The following is a 16,809-nucleotide window of genomic DNA, read 5'->3' as shown; positions in this document are numbered from 1 at the left end:
CATTAGATCTCGAAGCAGATTCATTTCACTCCTCACGCCTTCTTTGCACGTTTGCTTTTCCTGATCACATTGTGCTTGGTCTCCACAAGCATTTGATCCTTGTCATCGGCTTCTCTCTTGATGCCTTTGACAAGCACCTTGTCCGTCTTGATGATCGTCTCTGCTTCGGCTGATTCGTCTTCCTCGATCTTGACAGCATCCGGGTCTTCCTTGATCGCAATCTCTTCCTTGACCTCGGTCTTCGCCACGAGTCTCTCGGAAAAGGCCTTGAGGTTCGCAGTAAACAGCACTGATTGCGCCCAGCCGGCTTCCTGTCCCCAGAGACTTCGGAATTTGTTGGCGACGGCGTCGTATGTAGCTTTCGTCACACTGGTGTGCTTGCTCTTGCCGAACTTGTAGTCCCTCTGAGCTATTTGCCACACTGTAATACCATTAGCGAAAGCAAAATTGTCGACTTCTCGTCTTCACGTACCATGAGTATCGACTGGAACGGCTTCTCCCCAGCCAAGTCCCATGAGACATACACAATCCGCCACTTTCGGCCCGACACCTTGCAGTGCTAGTAATTCTTCATGCGCAAGCCGATAGCCTTCACGCCCCTCATCCACAAAGGCCCCGCCAGGCACAGGATCCTTGCCAAAAGCCGGGCTTTCTGGGTTCCTTAATCCGTCAAGCCAGTCGTCATCTTTCTCAGCTATCATACAAGCAGTCTTGTATATGTACTTGGCTCTGTACCCAAAGCCCAGTTCTCGTAGCTTCTGTTCCACGCCAGAGTTAGCCAGATCCGCGGGCTTCGGGAAGTCATAGTAATCGTGATCGTCGATTCGTCCTAGAAGCGGGCCATAGGTTCGACATAACTTGTCTACCATCTGCGATATTCGAATGATGTTGTTGTTGGAACTACAGATGAAGCCCACAAGCGCTTCCCATGCATCTTGTTTTAAGATACGAATGCCTGTGAATTTGGGAGCTTTGCGTTTAAAGTTTGCATCATTGGCAGACCAGTGGGCATATAGGTCAGTCAGGTTGGGTCCTAGATTTAGATAATGCTGCAGTAGTGGCAGTGTGTCATCTTGTAGTGATGATGCATTAGTAGTTGATGATATAGGACGAGCAATTTCGGTGGTTGGAAAAGTTGATCGATAATAGAGATTGTCTGGATCCTGATACAGGCGAATGATACGGCCATGTAGCGCCATGGACCATACACCCTCTTCTGATTTCCGCCATCTTAGGAGAGCATTAGGAATCATGCATGATTGATATCGGAAGAGCAAGAATTACCGAAAAGACTGGCCACAGCGTAATGTAGTGTTGATACATAATTCAGCAAGACTGATGGGAAGTTTATTCCATTCCTGTAGATTGAGGGCCCCCATTATCACTATGAGTGAATGACTAATATGACAATGCAAGGTGGACAGCAAGAGGCACTTTGGAAGCAGAATGTACAGACAGTTACGCCTCCTGAACGAATAGTCGGAGGAGGACGCGACATTGGGAACGCGTCTTCCTCTTTCGAACTGATTGATCCGCGCGGAGGTGAAGATTACTCGCCCGTACCAGGAACGAAGAACGGACCCTCTCAGCCTCTGTACTCCGTAGATACGAAGCACAACTCCCGCTTGGACCATGTTGCCAAGATCGCATCTTCGCTGCTGCTCGTTCGTGGACCAGAGAGCAGCTCCTGGCGAAACATTTCCATTGCTGCATTCACCAGACCTTTTCTAGATCTCATCACCAACAAAACAAACACAATCACGCCAGTTGACTTGTTGTGCGCAAAGTACGCAACAATGAACGGCGACTCCTATTCCTCAAGAGGTGGTTCCCATTGCTGACTGTTCAACAGCGCGCCCTTTTCACTAACACTCTTATTCAGATCGAGACCGTCACGCGTCCTCGCGCGACCACTATGTCAGTAATTCCTCCTCCAGCCGCAGGGGCGCCCCGACTGACCGCCAGCAGTCCTCGAGAGATGACAGACGTGGAGGTGGAGGTGGCCGTGATCGCGATGGAGGCGACAGACCTCGAAGACGCTCCAGATCCCCTGGTCATCGCAATTCGCGCAGAGACTACGAGGTAGACTCATACTCGTCCAGCCGCGACTACAGAGAGCGCGAAAGAGAAGAGAGATACACAAGAGGCGACAGACATGGCGGTGGCCGCGGCGAGAGAGAGTGGGATCGTGACAGGGCCGCGCCGAGACGCGACAGAGACGATCGCCCTCCCCGCAGGGACAGAGATCTCTTCGACGACCGCAGAGGTGGCGGCGGCGGCGGGCGTGGTGGAGGCAGAGAGCGAGAGCGAGAGCGCGACCCCGCTCCCGTGCGAAGGAGTCCCAGTCCCCCCAAGAAGCCAAAGGAGCCCACGCCCGACCTGACCGACGTCCCCTCTGTGCTCGAGCGCAAACGTCGTCTGACCCAGTGGGACATCAAGCCTCCCGGCTACGAGAATGTCACTGCTGAGCAGGCCAAGCTGTCGGGCATGTTCCCTCTACCCGGTGCGCCCAGGCAACAGCCCATGGACCCCACGAGACTGGCAGGCCTCTTGAACCAGCCTGCGAACACGGCTGCCAACACCGCGCTCAAGCCGTCTCACGCAAGACAGTCGAAGCGTCTGTTTGTGTACAACGTCCCTCCCACCGCCACAGACGACTCACTGTGTGAGTTCTTCAACCTGCAGCTGAATGGCTTGAACGTCACGAAAGCCACCGATCCCTGCCTGTCAGCCATGATCAATGCCGAGCGCACATTTGCTCTGCTTGAATTCAAGGCTGCCGAAGACGCCACTACTGCGCTTGCTCTCGACGGCATCTCCGTGGACAGCGAGTCCACCAACGGGGACGCCAACGGAAAGCCTGCAGGGTTGTCCATCCGTCGTCCAAAGGATTATATCGTGCCTGCCGTGACTGACGAGTCTGAACAAACCGATGGCGTCGTCTCCGAGAATGTCCCAGATACACAAAACAAGGTCAGGATGACCAACATCCCCGTGTACATCGAGGACGAACAAGTCAAGGAGCTTCTACAAACGTTCGGTCAGCTCAAGTCCTGCATTGTGGTCAAGGACACCAGCTCGGGACAAAGTCGGGGAATTGCTTTCTTCGAATACGTCGATCCTTCTGTCACTGATTCGGCTGTTACTGGCCTCAACGGTATCGAGCTGGGAGATGGTAATCTCATCGCCGCTAGAGCTGCCGTGGGTGTGCAGCAAGTCAGCGGAGAGATGAGCGTCAACGCCATGAGCATGCTTGCTGGCGCTCAGAGCACTGATGTTGAGCAGGGCAGAGTGCTTTGTCTGCTCAATATGGTCACTCCCGAGGAGCTTTACGACAACGATGAATACGAAGGTCGGTCATGTTTCCTAGCTCTGCTTCATCGCCTTTGTCCCCTTTCCGTTCCCTTGTTCCACCGCGCGGTCAACGTGGAGAACAGTCATAGAAGTGCTGCACTGCAGTGTTGACCATGACAACACACAAATCACCACGAAATGGAAGCTGACAAGAAACAGAAATCATGGAGGACGTCAAGGAAGAATGCGAGAAATACGGCAGTGTCCTCGACACCAAGATTCCAAGACCCACCGGTGGCAGCAGGCAATCAAATGGTGTCGGCAAGATCTACGTAAAGTACGACACTCCAGAAGCCGCACAGAAGGCCCTGCAGGCGCTCGCCGGAAGGAAATTCGCAGACCGCACCGTTGTGGTCACTTTCTTTGGGGAGGAATATTTTGATATCAACGCCTGGTAAAGGAAACACGCGACAGAGGTATATTTGGAGGAACGGGGAAACGCTCTCGGAGCCTCATAGTAGAGATGTGTGGAGCCCTGGGGGGATGAAAGAAGTAGTCTCGCAGCCGTGTACTGTACATTATCACCTACTTAGCTAGGTAGGTAGGCAACTTAGATACCTTCGGCAAAAGACGCCGTTTCGGGTCCCATCCTGGTCTATCCAAGAACATCACAGGACAACAGACCTTTCCTGGGGATTCGTCATGTGGGTTTGTGTTCAGTGGAAACCTCGCACGATAGTTCAGAATACCACCAAGAAGTTGTAAACTTGAAGGCAACAATATTGTGATATCTTTATTTGGCACCAGGAACAGGGTCCAGATCTGGAGCCAAGCCACATCAGTTACTACAAGTATCGGACGCACAGGCTCAACGATGCTCCGCCACATGCTGTGTGTGCATCACCGCCTTTGGCTTTGGGGAGGCGGGCGCCTGACGGTGTAAAGTGAAGGCTGCCAACCCCACATTTCTCCTGATCAATTGTCCGTATACCTTAATCTACCTGTTACTCTACCATTTCATTAAGGACAAAAATCAATACCTGTCACTCACCCTGTCTTTTTTGTCTCTGGTGTTCTCATTTCTTTTCATTGTCTTAGGTTGTCGTCGAGATCTGCCGCCCGAGAAGATACTAAACCATGCCTTTCGGACTCAGCAAGAAGGACAAGGACAAGGAGAAGAGCCGAGACGAGAGTTCGTCCCGAAGCGCCCTTTTCGGAGGTCGTTCCAAGAGCCAAAAGGCTGCTCCAGCAGCGGCAAATCCATATGCTGTGCAGGCATCGACTCCTGATCCATACGCATCCAAGCCCGCAGATCCATATGCTGCTAGCAGGCCATCGATAGGCACGCCTCAAGGATCCACGTTGGGAGCCCCGCCTGGTTATGATGGCCGATCACCCTCGCCCATGAGGAACGACAAGAGCCCTGTCCCCATTGGAGGCTATGGTGGTGGTCCTTCGGCTCCGAGGTTCGGTGGCCAAGGAAACTACGGACAACAAGGCGGTTATGGCAACACTCCGTATGCCGCTGACCAACCCCAGGCGTCACGAGCTGGAGGTTACGGTGGACTAGGACGAACCAACAGTAATGAGACCATGGGCACTGATGCAGGCAGAGCTGCTCTCTTCGGCGATGCACCTCAGAGACAACTCCAGCAACAATTGGAACCGCCGTCCGCTGCTCAAGACAACAGCTACGCAGGCGGCAGCAATGGCTACAATGCCAACTCCGCCGGTCCTAGTGATGCTAATAGAGATGCCCTCTTCGGCGGCGCTGGCCAGAGACAACAGCAAGGTGGTTATGGTGGTAGCTCTAGCGAGCTGTACGACGTCGACAACTTTCGCACAGCTGAAGAGCAGGAAGAGGAGGATGTACAAGCGGCAAAGTCAGAGATCAAGTTCATCAAGCAGCAGGATGTTTCTTCTACGAGGAATGCCCTTCGCATTGCTCAACAAGCCGAAGCCACCGGTCGTGAGACCTTGGCGCGCCTCGGAGCGCAAGGTGATCGCATCCACAATACAGAGCACAACCTCGACATGGCGTCCAACCAAAACAGACTCGCCGAGGAGAAAGCACGTGAGCTCAAGACGCTCAACCGCAGCATGTTCGCGGTGCACGTTGCGAACCCCTTCACGGCCAAGAAGCGTGAGGAGGCAGCGTTGGCCATTGCTCTGGACAAGCATCAAACAGAGAGAAGACAGATGGACGACACCAGATCCAACGCCTATTCCACTACAGCCCGACACCAAGCCCAGGGTAGAGACTTGAAGCCCATCAGACATGCGACCGACAAGGCCTCGTTGGCGCAAAGAGCCAAGTACCAGTTCGAAGCCGACAGTGAGGACGACGAGATGGAGAACGAGATCGATGGCAACTTGGAGGCTATCCACAAGGGTGCCCGTTCACTCAACATGCTCGGACGTGCAATGGGCGAGGAGCTGGATGAACAGAACAAGCACATTGCCAGAATTATTGACAAGGTTCGTGATCTATCTGGTTATGTTCTGACAGAAATTCATGTACTGACCTCTTTGACAGACGGATACCGTGGACGACCAAATCGCACTGAACAGAGCCAGACTCAACAGGATCAGGTAGATACATTCAAGGGCTGGATCCTGGATGTGTATTTGCATTGGGTGGCGTCTGTGGGTTCACGGGGGAACATGATAGTCGGTAGGAGGCAGAGCAGCTGTTGCCATAATAAGTCGAATGAACGATGTGCACATCACTTTAGATCCTTGTTGCAGTTTTGATGAGATTTGTGACGGTGCGTTGCATGCATTGTTCAGTTCCTGTAGTGAGGACAGTAATTGACTTGATGTACTTGTACTCCACGGTGCACACGCACAGAGATGTGCACTAGAGGTGTGATGAATGATCGTGCATGCACAGTTCACGCAGAGAGACAAGGTACCGTACCTTCCCTGTATGCACTGTCTCGATGAAGAGCATCCGAACCATGAATTGAGGAAGCACTGTGTCTTAATTGCCACGCCTCACCTCAGCATCACTACCCTGACGGGACATTGACTGCATTATCATCTCTAGAGCAAAAGAGGGTCACTCCGTTGAGCAGATCCTGTAATGTAAAAGAGCAGACAGAGCACAGACTCGCCAAGACACTAAGCGGGAGGAGCTTGTGAAAAAGTTCGAGCGCGCCGCCCTCCGCACAAATCGGCGAAGACGTCTTTTAAGAATCTCATCCTCCCAAAACTTCTATCTTACCCATCCTTTCCTCTCTTTTTTTGTGTAATTTTTTGATACCCCTTCTTTACACAAATTCATCATGAGCTCCGACGAGGTTTACGACGGTGCCATTGGTATCGATCTTGGTATGTCCACCGCGAGATGCTCCCCGCACGCGAGCTCGGTCGCACAAGTGAAGGAATTTCAGATCAGAAGCTTACCATTTTTACTCTATAGGTACCACCTACTCTTGCGTTGCCAACTACGATGGCACCAACGTTGAGATCAGTACGTTTCACATCTCGCCAGTCATGGATTGGCGAAACCCGGTCGCAAAATAGTCATCTAATGGATTTTTCCTTCGCGCAGTCGCCAACGAGCAGGGTTCTTTCACCACCCCTTCATTCGTTTCCTTCACTGCTGAGGAGCGTCTGATCGGTGAGGCCGCCAAGAACCAGGCTGCCATGAACCCCGAGAACACCGTCTTCGATGTCAAGTGAGCAGCATGAGCTACCCGGAAAGTGAACGAGTCCTCTAACATGACCACCTCAGGCGTCTTATCGGTCGCCGTTTCGACGACGCCACCGTCAAGAAGGATATCGAGTCGTGGCCCTTCAAGATCGTCGACCAGGGCGGTGCCCCCATGGTCCAGGTCGAGTACCTTGGCGAGACCAAGACTTTCTCCCCCCAGGAGATCTCCTCCATGGTCCTCCTGAAGGTGCGAATTTTCGAGTCTTCGTTCATACACAATCGCATGGTCGCTGACAACCCAAACAGATGAAGGAGGTTGCTGAGACCAAGCTCGGCAAGAAGGTCGAGAAGGCCGTCATCACCGTCCCGGCTTACTTCAACGACAACCAGCGTCAGGCCACCAAGGACGCCGGTGCCATTTCCGGCCTCAACGTCCTCCGCATCATCAACGAGCCCACCGCTGCCGCCATTGCCTACGGTCTCGGTGCCGGCAAGTCCGAGAAGGAGAGGAACGTCCTCATCTACGATCTCGGTGGTGGTACTTTCGATGTCTCCCTTCTCCACATCCAAGGTGGTGTTTTCACCGTCAAGGCTACCGCCGGTGACACCCATCTTGGTGGTCAGGACTTCGACACCAACCTTCTGGATCACTTCAAGAAAGAATTCACTCGCAAGACAAAGAAAGGCGAGAATGTCCATGCCCTTGATGCTACTGGTTTAGAAGTTTTTCGAACTTTTCCAAAAACTGTTTTTTCCAGTGGCCTTTCTGGCTGAACTAAAGCTAACTTTTTATTAGACCTTTCTGGCGATGCCCGTGCCCTCCGTCGTCTGAGAACCGCTTGTGAGCGTGCCAAGCGTACTCTTTCCAACGGTACCCAGGCCACCGTCGAGATCGACTCTCTCTTCGACGGCGAGGACTTCAACGCCAACATCACCCGTGCTCGTTTCGAGGACATCAACGCCAAGGCTTTCAACGGCACCATCCAGCCCGTTGAGCAGGTCCTCAAGGACGCTGCCATCGAGAAGAGCAAGGTCGACGAGATCGTCCTTGTCGGTGGTTCCACCCGTATCCCCCGCATCCAGAAGCTCCTCTCCGACTTCTTCAACGGCAAGAAGCTCGAGAAGTCCATCAACCCCGACGAGGCCGTTGCCTACGGTGCCGCCGTCCAGGCCGGTATCCTCGCCGGAAAGGCCACCTCTGCCGACACCGCCGACCTCCTCCTCTTGGATGTGTGCCCTCTTTCCCTCGGTGTTGCCATGGAGGGTAACATCTTCGCCCCTGTCGTTCCCCGCGGAACTTCAGTCCCCACCCTCAAGAAGAGGTTTGTCTTATCGCTATCTTTCTCTGCAAGCTACATCCACTGACAATCTTCACAGAACCTTCACCACAGTCGCCGACAACCAGCAGTCTGTCCAGTTCCCCGTCTACCAAGGTGAGCGTGTCAACTGCGAGGACAACACCTCGCTGGGTGAGTTCACTCTTGCTCCTATCCCTCCCATGAGGGCTGGTGAGGCCGTCCTCGAGTGTGTGTTCGAGGTCGACGTCAACGGTATCCTTAAGGTCACCGCCACCGAGAAGACCTCTGGCCGTTCTTCCAACATTACCATCTCCAACTCTGTTGGCAAGCTCAACTCTGCCGAGATCGAGAAGATGCTTGAGGACGCCACCAAGTTCAAGCAGAGCGACGAGGCTTTCTCCAAGAAGCACGAGTCTCGCCAGCAGCTCGAGTCATACATTGCCCGTGTCGAGGACATCGTCTCCGACCCCGGTATGTCTTTCAAGCTCAAGCGCGGCCAAAAGGAGAAGATCGAGAGCGCTCTCTCCGACGCCATGGCACAGCTCGAGATCGAGGACTCCACCGCCGAGGACCTCAAGAAGAAGGAGCTTGCCCTCAAGCGTGTCGTCACCAAGGCCATGTCCACCCGATAAGCATGTGCATGTTATGGCTTAATGGGTGTCTTGGGTGGGCGTTTTAATTTCTCTTTTTCTCTCTCTTATGCTAGATTGGAACTATTGGGATCAAAAGTGCAAGTTTCTTCTATGTCGTCTTTAGCCCTTGATGAGAGATGTGCATCACAGTCAAAACGGAAGCGGGCAGTCTTATGTAGTTCTTCCGGTGTCGGGGTCGGCTGGCCTCCCGTTACATAGGATACGGAACGCAGCCAAATCAAAAAACATCTCAAACACTGACTTTACTCTTTTCCTTGTTCGTCTGACCGCGTCTACAAAATCGTCCGTCGAGTGTTCACTATACAGAGGGCTTCGTGTGGTGTAGATGACTATCTGTACGATGAACAGTCTGTAGCTCCTCGATGGATTGTCAAAACTCCTTGGTGAAAATTGTTCACTCCCTATTGAGTGGATAACCACTCCCTAACGAAGTATGAACGCCTTCTCACAAACCATCTGGTGGATCACTCTCCAGTAATAGTCAGTCTTACAATCAGATTCGCCATGACTTTTGCGGGAGAAATATTCACATGCTGCCAAGACATCGTTCAAAGTCTCCAGGGACACCCAATGATTCGAATACCTTGTTATTTCCGATCGCGCCGTAACACGACATTGCGCATCCACATTTCCCTGCCGTACCCAGTGCCTGGAGGTTTTCTGTGTTTCCCGTCTTTGTCTTGCCATATGCGATAGTCACCAGTAGCCCTTGTCTCCTCTTTTCTGTTCTCGGTCAGCTTGCTTGTTCTGCAAATTTCATTCAGTCATGCAGACACTACCTCCCCCTACGCATAAGCCGCGGCGCCTCACCCAAGGTGGTACGTACATCCAGCGGATACTCGCTGCTCCTGCCTGTTGCGACTCTTGGTCTGCTTGGAACAAGACAAGCACTCATTTTGCCTGCCGGGAGTGATACTGATCATCTCCGTCCACAGAATATGATGCCGAAGGTCCACTCTCGAGAGACGCTCTTGCAAATTTAAGAGAATACAAATATTCTTCGGTCGACAAGTCCTACATTTCGCGATACATTCTCAGACACTACGTACGGGTCTCCTTTCTCATATAGCAGGTCGAGCGCAAGAGAACACGCTACTGTGCCTTCTTCAAATTGGATCCTGCTGAAACATCGAAACACAGTGGAATGCCTGCGTCGAGTTCCTGCCATTATGGCTTGCGCCCAACATGGTCACCTTGTTGGGCTTTTTCTTCATCATCGGCAACGTGGGCTTGATGGTGATATATGATCCCGGATTGACTGGAGCGGTACGTCCACTCGCCATGGTTGCAGTGTGTCAAGAGCAAGGCTGATATCATACAGGCGCCGCCTTGGGTTTTTGTCAGTTATGCGATTGGTATCTGGATGTGAGTAGCGTGTTGGCCGAGCAGGGTCGAGGTTACTAGACTCACACTATTGCAGGTACTCTACTATGGACAACATCGATGGAAAGCAAGCACGAAGGACAGGAACATCGTCTCCTCTGGGAGAGCTCTTCGAGTCAGCATACCCTCCTCCGCGCTTGGATTGAAAATGCAGCTAACACGTGCGTAGCCACGGCATTGACTCTCTCAATTGCACACTTGCTTCACTCCTCGAGACTTCCGCCATGGGACTTGGTCCTACTCCACTTGGCGCCTTCACGGCTATGGTGCCTTGTCTGCCTATGTTCTTCAGCACTTGGGAAACATACCATACCCATACGCTCTTCCTCGGTGTCTTTAACGGACCTACAGAGGGACTCATCCTCGCATGTACTATTATGCTCATCTCCGCTGTGCATGGCGCTCAGGTTTGGTCTCAGCCCCTGGCGCTACTCTTCGGAAACCCCGCGTTGCTCGGCGAGACCAGCGTCAGAGATCTCTGGGGTCCTATCTTGATCGGCAGTCTCTGTCTCGCTCATGTTCCGGACTGTGTTCTCAACGTCATTCGGGCCAGACGCTCCCGCGGTCAAGCGTCTCTGCCTGTCTTCCTTGAATGGACGCCTCTTGTGGTCTTCACAGCTTCGCTCTGCGCATGGCTGGGTTCACCTTGGAGTACCCTTCTCAAAGAAAACCACCTTACCTTGCTCTGCCTCACCCTGTCTTTCGTCTTCGGCCGCATGACGACTAAGATCATCCTTGCCCACTTGACTCACCAGATCTTCCCCTATTGGACCGTCCTCCTTGCCCCTCTCATCGGCGGCGCTGTCCTCGTCAACTTGCCTGCTCTGGGTCTACCGGCTGTGAGCGCTGACATCGAGCTCTTGTATCTGAGGGCGTACTTTGTCTTTGCCACCGCCGTCTATTTCCACTGGGCAGTAAAGGTCATCAACGCCATCTGCACTTTCTTGGGTATCAATTGCTTGACTATCCCGTCCGACAAATATCCCACTCTGCCGCAAGACCAAGGAATCGCCATGAGTGCCCTTGGCAGACCTGGCTTGGAGAGACAAAAGTCGGGCATGAAGGAAGTCGCAAATGGCAAGGCCGCTTAGTTCCTATACGGGCTATTTGTCCTTGCATTATGCTTCATCAAGAGGCAGCCTATGTCTGGACAGGCAGATCCAGGTCTCACGATTATAATGATGAACCCTGCAGATGACGAACAAAACAAGCAAAAATGCGGGAATGTCATGATACACGAGACTCAAAACAATCGAAGCAAGGAAGAATGTAGGTTCTAGATCTTGTTTTGGCTTCTCCTTCTCTGTATGATGTTACATACTATACTGAAACGGCAATAATCACTATGCGACTCTCGACTTTGTTCTGGATACGCGACACAAATCTTCCTGGGCAAAGCCAGACGGAGACAAAAAAAAAGAACTGGAATCTAGAAGGTTCTACTAATACAGCGGCAAGCTCGATGCGATGACTGACATGCGTATACGTACATGTCCATGTTGCAGTCGAGTGCTTTTCTATTTCTATTCTGCATATCTAGATGTCGAGGAGATATTGCTGTTCGAGGGGTTATTCAACCATAAAAGAAATTGTAATTCAATGATAGACAGGGCAAGCAAAAACAAAAATGGAGGAGAGGATCTTTTGTCTTTTATCGCGATTGCCTACCAATGCTGTAGATATAGATAAAAGGAATATGTATGGTTGTACTGATCTCAAATGGATCAACAGCACCAGTCAAAAAGGCTGGTAGCCAGATCCCTCGTTACGCGGCATTTTCTATGCTTCCTGTGACCAGACTAGGAAATATTGGTTGCCATTATGGGAAGAAAAGTTTGGTGAGCTGTAAGTGAATGACACAATGATACCTCGGTCAATTTGAAGTGATTGCAAAGTCAATGATCCATAATTGAAGGTACATGTGCGGTAAAATCAACTCGAAGTAATTGTCGAGTCGATGGTCGTTGAATTTGAGAGGACTAGTCAATCGATGCTTAGTGCTAAACAAGTGTATAACAAGAGTCCCAATGCATCAGACTCAGTACAGAACAAATGCTCGATATGCTTTCAAGGGTATGACTACTACCTTAAATGAGGTTTTAGGATAGTGTCATGGGTGGACCCCAGGTTGTACTACTTCCCACTCGTAAATCTTTCTCCAAAGCACTTTTCGGATGGAGATGGAGTTACCTGCCAGTCTTTTCTGCCTTCGACATAGGCATTTCAGGTGACTTCATTGAACTTGCTGCGGTGGAAATAAGAGCTACAAGAATCGTGGTTTTGGTGCTTGCACTGCTCCACAAGTCGGACCGGGGTCGAATCCTCCTGAGGTTGGAGTGAGGGTCCAGTCTGACTTATGAGATGAGCTTCAGGATGGTAGACTCAGCACCCAAATCTGCGTTACTGGGTGTGATGGCACTGCGGAGGTGCCAGTGATGGTCAGATTAATGAGATCGGCATAGGCAGTGAAAGTACAGTCCTCCTATGGAATCCCACCCTCTCCGATTGTGCCCGTGAAGGACGAGGGATCGCGGACACAGCTGTCTCGGTCAATAGACAACGCATGCTCGGCAGATGCGCATTGCTGATCCCCGCAGAGTCGTCAAAAATGGTGGAACGATAATTGTATAGCGTAGCCCACAAGTAGCCAAGTCGACAGCAGCGAAGTCGCCGTCGCAGCAACACCGATATAGCGGAGCCAAGCCGAGTACAGCCATGTCTACAGCAGCGAAATCGCCGTCGCAGCAACGTGCAACATCGACCCTTATATTAGGGTGGAATTGGAACTACGTCAAAACTAAAAAGTCCATTTACCATCGAGCCAGACGAAGCCTCATCACCAACAGTCGACGCTCTTTTCTGGCAGCCTTTCAGCACGAGACTTCCACCGTGTTCGACTGTTCCCCGGCTTTTCACTTTTTGATAGTTATATAGGCCGGTGGTCTGCAGCTTTCCCTTTCTTTTTCCCCTCCTCTGCCCATCAACTTGTGGGCACGCTGCACATTGCACTGTAAACATGGGCCTCTCAAAATCGACGAGGATCTCCATCCTCTTGGCCATCGACTCTGTTTTCTTTCTTATCGAGATTATCACAGGATATGCTGTGCATTCGCTGGCCCTGGTGGCGGACTCTTTCCATATGGTTGGTGATCGATCACTCGTGCTTTCTGATAGATGCAGCTGACACATTACCACAGTTGAACGATGTCTTGTCGTTATGCGTCGGTCTATGGGCAGTCAAGGTCGCTAGTCAAAAGACCAACTCGAAGATGTATACATATGGCGTGCGTCTTTCCGGATACCATAGCACCGAAGCTCAAGAGTTCAAGCTGACAATGCGAAGTGGCAACGCGCCGAAACACTGGGAGCTCTTATCAATGGTGTTTTTCTTGTCGCACTTTGCGTCTCTATCGCGCTCGAAGCTATCCAGCGCTTTGTCGAGCCTCAGGAAGTCTCGAACCCGAAGCTTGTGCTTGTCGTCGGCTGCCTTGGTTTAGCGTCCAACATCGTCGGCCTCTTCTTGTTCCATGACCACGGACACTCGCACGGAGGACACAGCCACGGACCTTCGGGACACTCGCATGGAGAAACAGACGGCGTCAGGGATGCCGAGGAGGGCCACAATCACGTACACCCCGGCGATGCTGACGCTGCCGACGAAGGTGGAAATATCGCGGATGTCCTGCCGGAAAGCAGAATCGCCAACTGGCCCAGTTCCCAGAAGACAAGAAAAGCGGACAGCGACACCACTGCGGTCGAGGATCTGTCTCGCCAGCCGAGCGCCAGCCATCGCTCGCATAAGAAGACTCGCTCACGTTCGCGTACCTACTCTAGCCTCGAGGATCTCCCTGTCAATCCTTCTTCGTTCCGACGCGCCATCATCGATGCGGGCAGAATGGATCAAATCGAGTCCGGGGAGAGTACCGACGATCAGGGAGACGACAACGCTGCCGACGAGGAGGACGGCGACAACCCCGCTTCTGCAGAGGCCCCTTTGTTGCAGCGCGGCTCTGGCAATGGCTATGGTGCGATACAGAAGAAGCGCAAGTCTATCGATCACAAATCTCACAACCATGCCAAACCCAAGGACCAAGGCAAGGGTGGACACGGTCACTCGCACGACCTCAACATGCGCGGTGTTTTCCTTCATGTCATGGGCGACGCCTTAGGCAACATCGGTGTCATCGTCACTGCGCTGTTCATCTGGCTCACCGACTATTCGTGGCGCTTCTACTTCGACCCTGCCGTGTCTCTTCTCATCACAGTCATCATCCTTGCCTCTGCGATCCCGCTCTGCAAGGCAGCTTCGCGCATCTTGCTACAAGCCGTCCCCATCGGGCTGAACATCGACGAGATTCAGGAAGACATTGAACTCCTGCCAAGCATCGTGAGCTGCCACCATCTTCACGTATGGCAATTGAGCGACACGAAGCTTGTTGCTTCTCTGCACGTCCAGGTCGACTTTGACTTTGAGGGTGAAGGCGCCGCCAGATACATGGATCTCGCACACGCCATCCGCGATTGTCTTCACGAGTACGGCATCCACTCTTCGACGATTCAACCCGAGTTCTGTCTCGATCCCCAGCACGACCATTCATCTCCGGCCGACAGCGCTTCACATACAGCGCCTAGCGATGCTGCTGCTGCTGCTGCTCGTCCCAAGACTGTGAGCAAGCAGGCCAGCAAAGCAGGCAGTCTGAAGAACGACGCCGACCCCTGCCTCTTGGATTGTGGCGACGCATGTGGCGACGGCAAGACGTGCTGTGGACCCGAAGCGCAAACACAAGACGCCGAAGGGCACGACCACGACCACGAAGGTCACAGCCACTAGAAGAAGAAGACTTCATTTCTGCAGTCCCTTGAGTTTGAGTTGTAGTGTCTGATGTCGTTTTCGGTAGATGGACATTTCGGACCGAGACCGAGATGACGCCTTCTTGCACATGATGTTTTTTCCTTTCCTTTTGTCTCATGTTCATACCTTCACTGATATATCCCTTGAGTAGTTTTACATAAATCATACTGTACAGCGGTCGTGTCGTCGTTATCATCGTAATCAATCATATCGACAGATCCCAAATGTCTCACCTTCTCCCTTCACCGTGTCTTGAGTCCTTCACTCGCCAACAACCCCCACCGGGTACAAACGCACCAAACTCCACTATCCCCGTCCAGTAAACCACCCATACAATTCAGAAACACTAGCCCAAAGTCGACAAAAAACTTCAACAGTGGAGACGACACATTTTAGTGTGTATCTGCCTGTATGGCGTATTCGTCAATGGATACGACATGCATACGAGTGTTTTGGCAGGCTCGAATACAGAGCGAGAGACAAGCGCAAAGGGGCAGCAGGCGCACGACTCGAGATCAAGCATATCACTCTCACGGACCGAGTCCGGGTATATGATGTAGTGTGACTTGCTTCACGGCTCTTCACGGGGGAAATCAAGGCGTTGAGAAAGGCTCATTCTCACAGAGCAGCAGGCACGCGTCGGCTCGAGCCAGCTATCGAACAGAGAGCCGTGAACCTATCAGTGCTCGCCACGCAGCTGATGTCGCCAGGTCCAGTCCGACCCACACGGGGTGCAGTGGGCGATATACCGCTGCAAAGCAATGCAAACAACGTCGCGTCTGCCGCATGCATGGAGAGACAATAGGTAGCAGTCCGCACCAGGACGGGGCGGCTCGTTGGCTAGCAGAACCACGAGGCCACCACTAGCTGCGGTTCACGTCGACAGCACCAGTTAAGCATATAAGCATACTCTCTAAAGCAGCCCGGTGCCGCACATGAGATAAGTGAACTGTTCTTCTACAGAGACGCGCGAGGTGCCTCTTGGTCTGGCAGTTCAGTCCGTTTCTTTCGCTGGGGTTGGGATACGTCCTGTCTCGTCAGGGGTGAGCTGGAAAAGACTGGTCTGCAAGATCCCATTGCGTGTCGTCCTCTGGCGAGCTTGTCGTGTTGCCTGCTTGGTCTCTAGTGTATTTCCGTTCTGGTCTCATTGAGCATTTACTGTTTAGTCATCCGGATCTTGTTGGATAATTGATATGCAGGTCCTCTAATATACCTCACCGTACCGTTGCTTGCTCGACGCTTTGCGAGTGTGCAGCAGCTAAGTTTGTGTGGTACTTGGTTATCAGTTGAGGGTTACTTGGGCTTAGTTCGGGTGCTGGATGAGTCGTGGAGGGTTATTTGCAGTGTTTTTGGCATGGATTTGGCAGGTGTTTGGTATTGCTATCATACTGCTACTGCATAGGAAGATAGAGCAGGAAAGTGAAGGAAGGGTCAAGTCATTCACCTTTGGCAGGATCCATGAACCATACAAATAACTCTTTCCGTTGATTCTTCAATCGGCAGAATACCATGAGAATTGGACAAGAAGGTCGAAGCACCCTGCCTGATACAGTAGGAGATCCCAGAAACAAGCAAGAAAAAGCAAACGCCTCCCGCTCTCGCTTTACTTTAGTCCTTCATCAAACCGAAGAACAGAACAAAAGGCAGAAACAGATTCCTTCAGAGAGAGAA

General features: G+C 52.1%; 6 protein-coding genes across 6 annotated transcripts; 5 read left to right on the top strand and 1 right to left on the bottom strand.

Annotated features, from left to right (window-relative positions):
- Positions 1 to 32: 32 nt before the first annotated feature.
- Positions 33 to 1,379, bottom strand: AAFC00_007023 (uncharacterized protein; the record flags this gene model as incomplete). The annotated part of the gene is made up of 3 exons (XM_069347071.1): positions 33 to 421; positions 473 to 1,230; positions 1,285 to 1,379. The coding sequence occupies 3 exons, from the start codon at positions 1,377 to 1,379 to the stop codon at positions 33 to 35; spliced, it is 1,242 nt and encodes a 413-aa protein (XP_069199944.1).
- A 417-nt stretch (positions 1,380 to 1,796) lies between these two features.
- On the top strand, positions 1,797 to 3,752 carry AAFC00_007022 (uncharacterized protein; the record flags this gene model as incomplete). Its single annotated transcript, XM_069347070.1, has 4 exons — positions 1,797 to 1,824; positions 1,883 to 1,917; positions 1,969 to 3,352; positions 3,514 to 3,752. The coding sequence occupies 4 exons, from the start codon at positions 1,797 to 1,799 to the stop codon at positions 3,750 to 3,752; spliced, it is 1,686 nt and encodes a 561-aa protein (XP_069199943.1).
- A 679-nt stretch (positions 3,753 to 4,431) lies between these two features.
- Positions 4,432 to 5,890, top strand: AAFC00_007021 (uncharacterized protein; the record flags this gene model as incomplete). Its single annotated transcript, XM_069347069.1, has 2 exons — positions 4,432 to 5,772; positions 5,831 to 5,890. 2 exons carry the CDS (start codon positions 4,432 to 4,434, stop codon positions 5,888 to 5,890), a joined length of 1,401 nt encoding a protein of 466 aa, XP_069199942.1.
- A 691-nt stretch (positions 5,891 to 6,581) lies between these two features.
- AAFC00_007020 (uncharacterized protein) lies at positions 6,582 to 8,882 on the top strand (the record flags this gene model as incomplete). The annotated part of the gene is made up of 7 exons (XM_069347068.1): positions 6,582 to 6,627; positions 6,719 to 6,769; positions 6,851 to 6,977; positions 7,034 to 7,199; positions 7,259 to 7,637; positions 7,749 to 8,274; positions 8,330 to 8,882. The coding sequence occupies 7 exons, from the start codon at positions 6,582 to 6,584 to the stop codon at positions 8,880 to 8,882; spliced, it is 1,848 nt and encodes a 615-aa protein (XP_069199941.1).
- A 787-nt stretch (positions 8,883 to 9,669) lies between these two features.
- Positions 9,670 to 11,377, top strand: AAFC00_007019 (uncharacterized protein; the record flags this gene model as incomplete). Its single annotated transcript, XM_069347067.1, has 6 exons — positions 9,670 to 9,721; positions 9,839 to 9,948; positions 10,044 to 10,169; positions 10,225 to 10,268; positions 10,324 to 10,401; positions 10,456 to 11,377. 6 exons carry the CDS (start codon positions 9,670 to 9,672, stop codon positions 11,375 to 11,377), a joined length of 1,332 nt encoding a protein of 443 aa, XP_069199940.1.
- Positions 11,378 to 13,302: 1,925 nt separating this feature from the next.
- On the top strand, positions 13,303 to 15,117 carry AAFC00_007018 (uncharacterized protein; the record flags this gene model as incomplete). Its single annotated transcript, XM_069347066.1, has 3 exons — positions 13,303 to 13,428; positions 13,484 to 13,570; positions 13,630 to 15,117. 3 exons carry the CDS (start codon positions 13,303 to 13,305, stop codon positions 15,115 to 15,117), a joined length of 1,701 nt encoding a protein of 566 aa, XP_069199939.1.
- Between the last annotated feature and the right edge of the window lie 1,692 nt (positions 15,118 to 16,809).

This window comes from Neodothiora populina (assembly GCF_041146345.1).
Source record: "Neodothiora populina strain CPC 39397 chromosome Unknown canker_contig_8, whole genome shotgun sequence".
Taxonomy (NCBI): Eukaryota; Fungi; Ascomycota; class Dothideomycetes; order Dothideales; family Dothioraceae; genus Neodothiora; species Neodothiora populina.
This window is presented reverse-complemented; position numbering and strand designations above follow the sequence as displayed.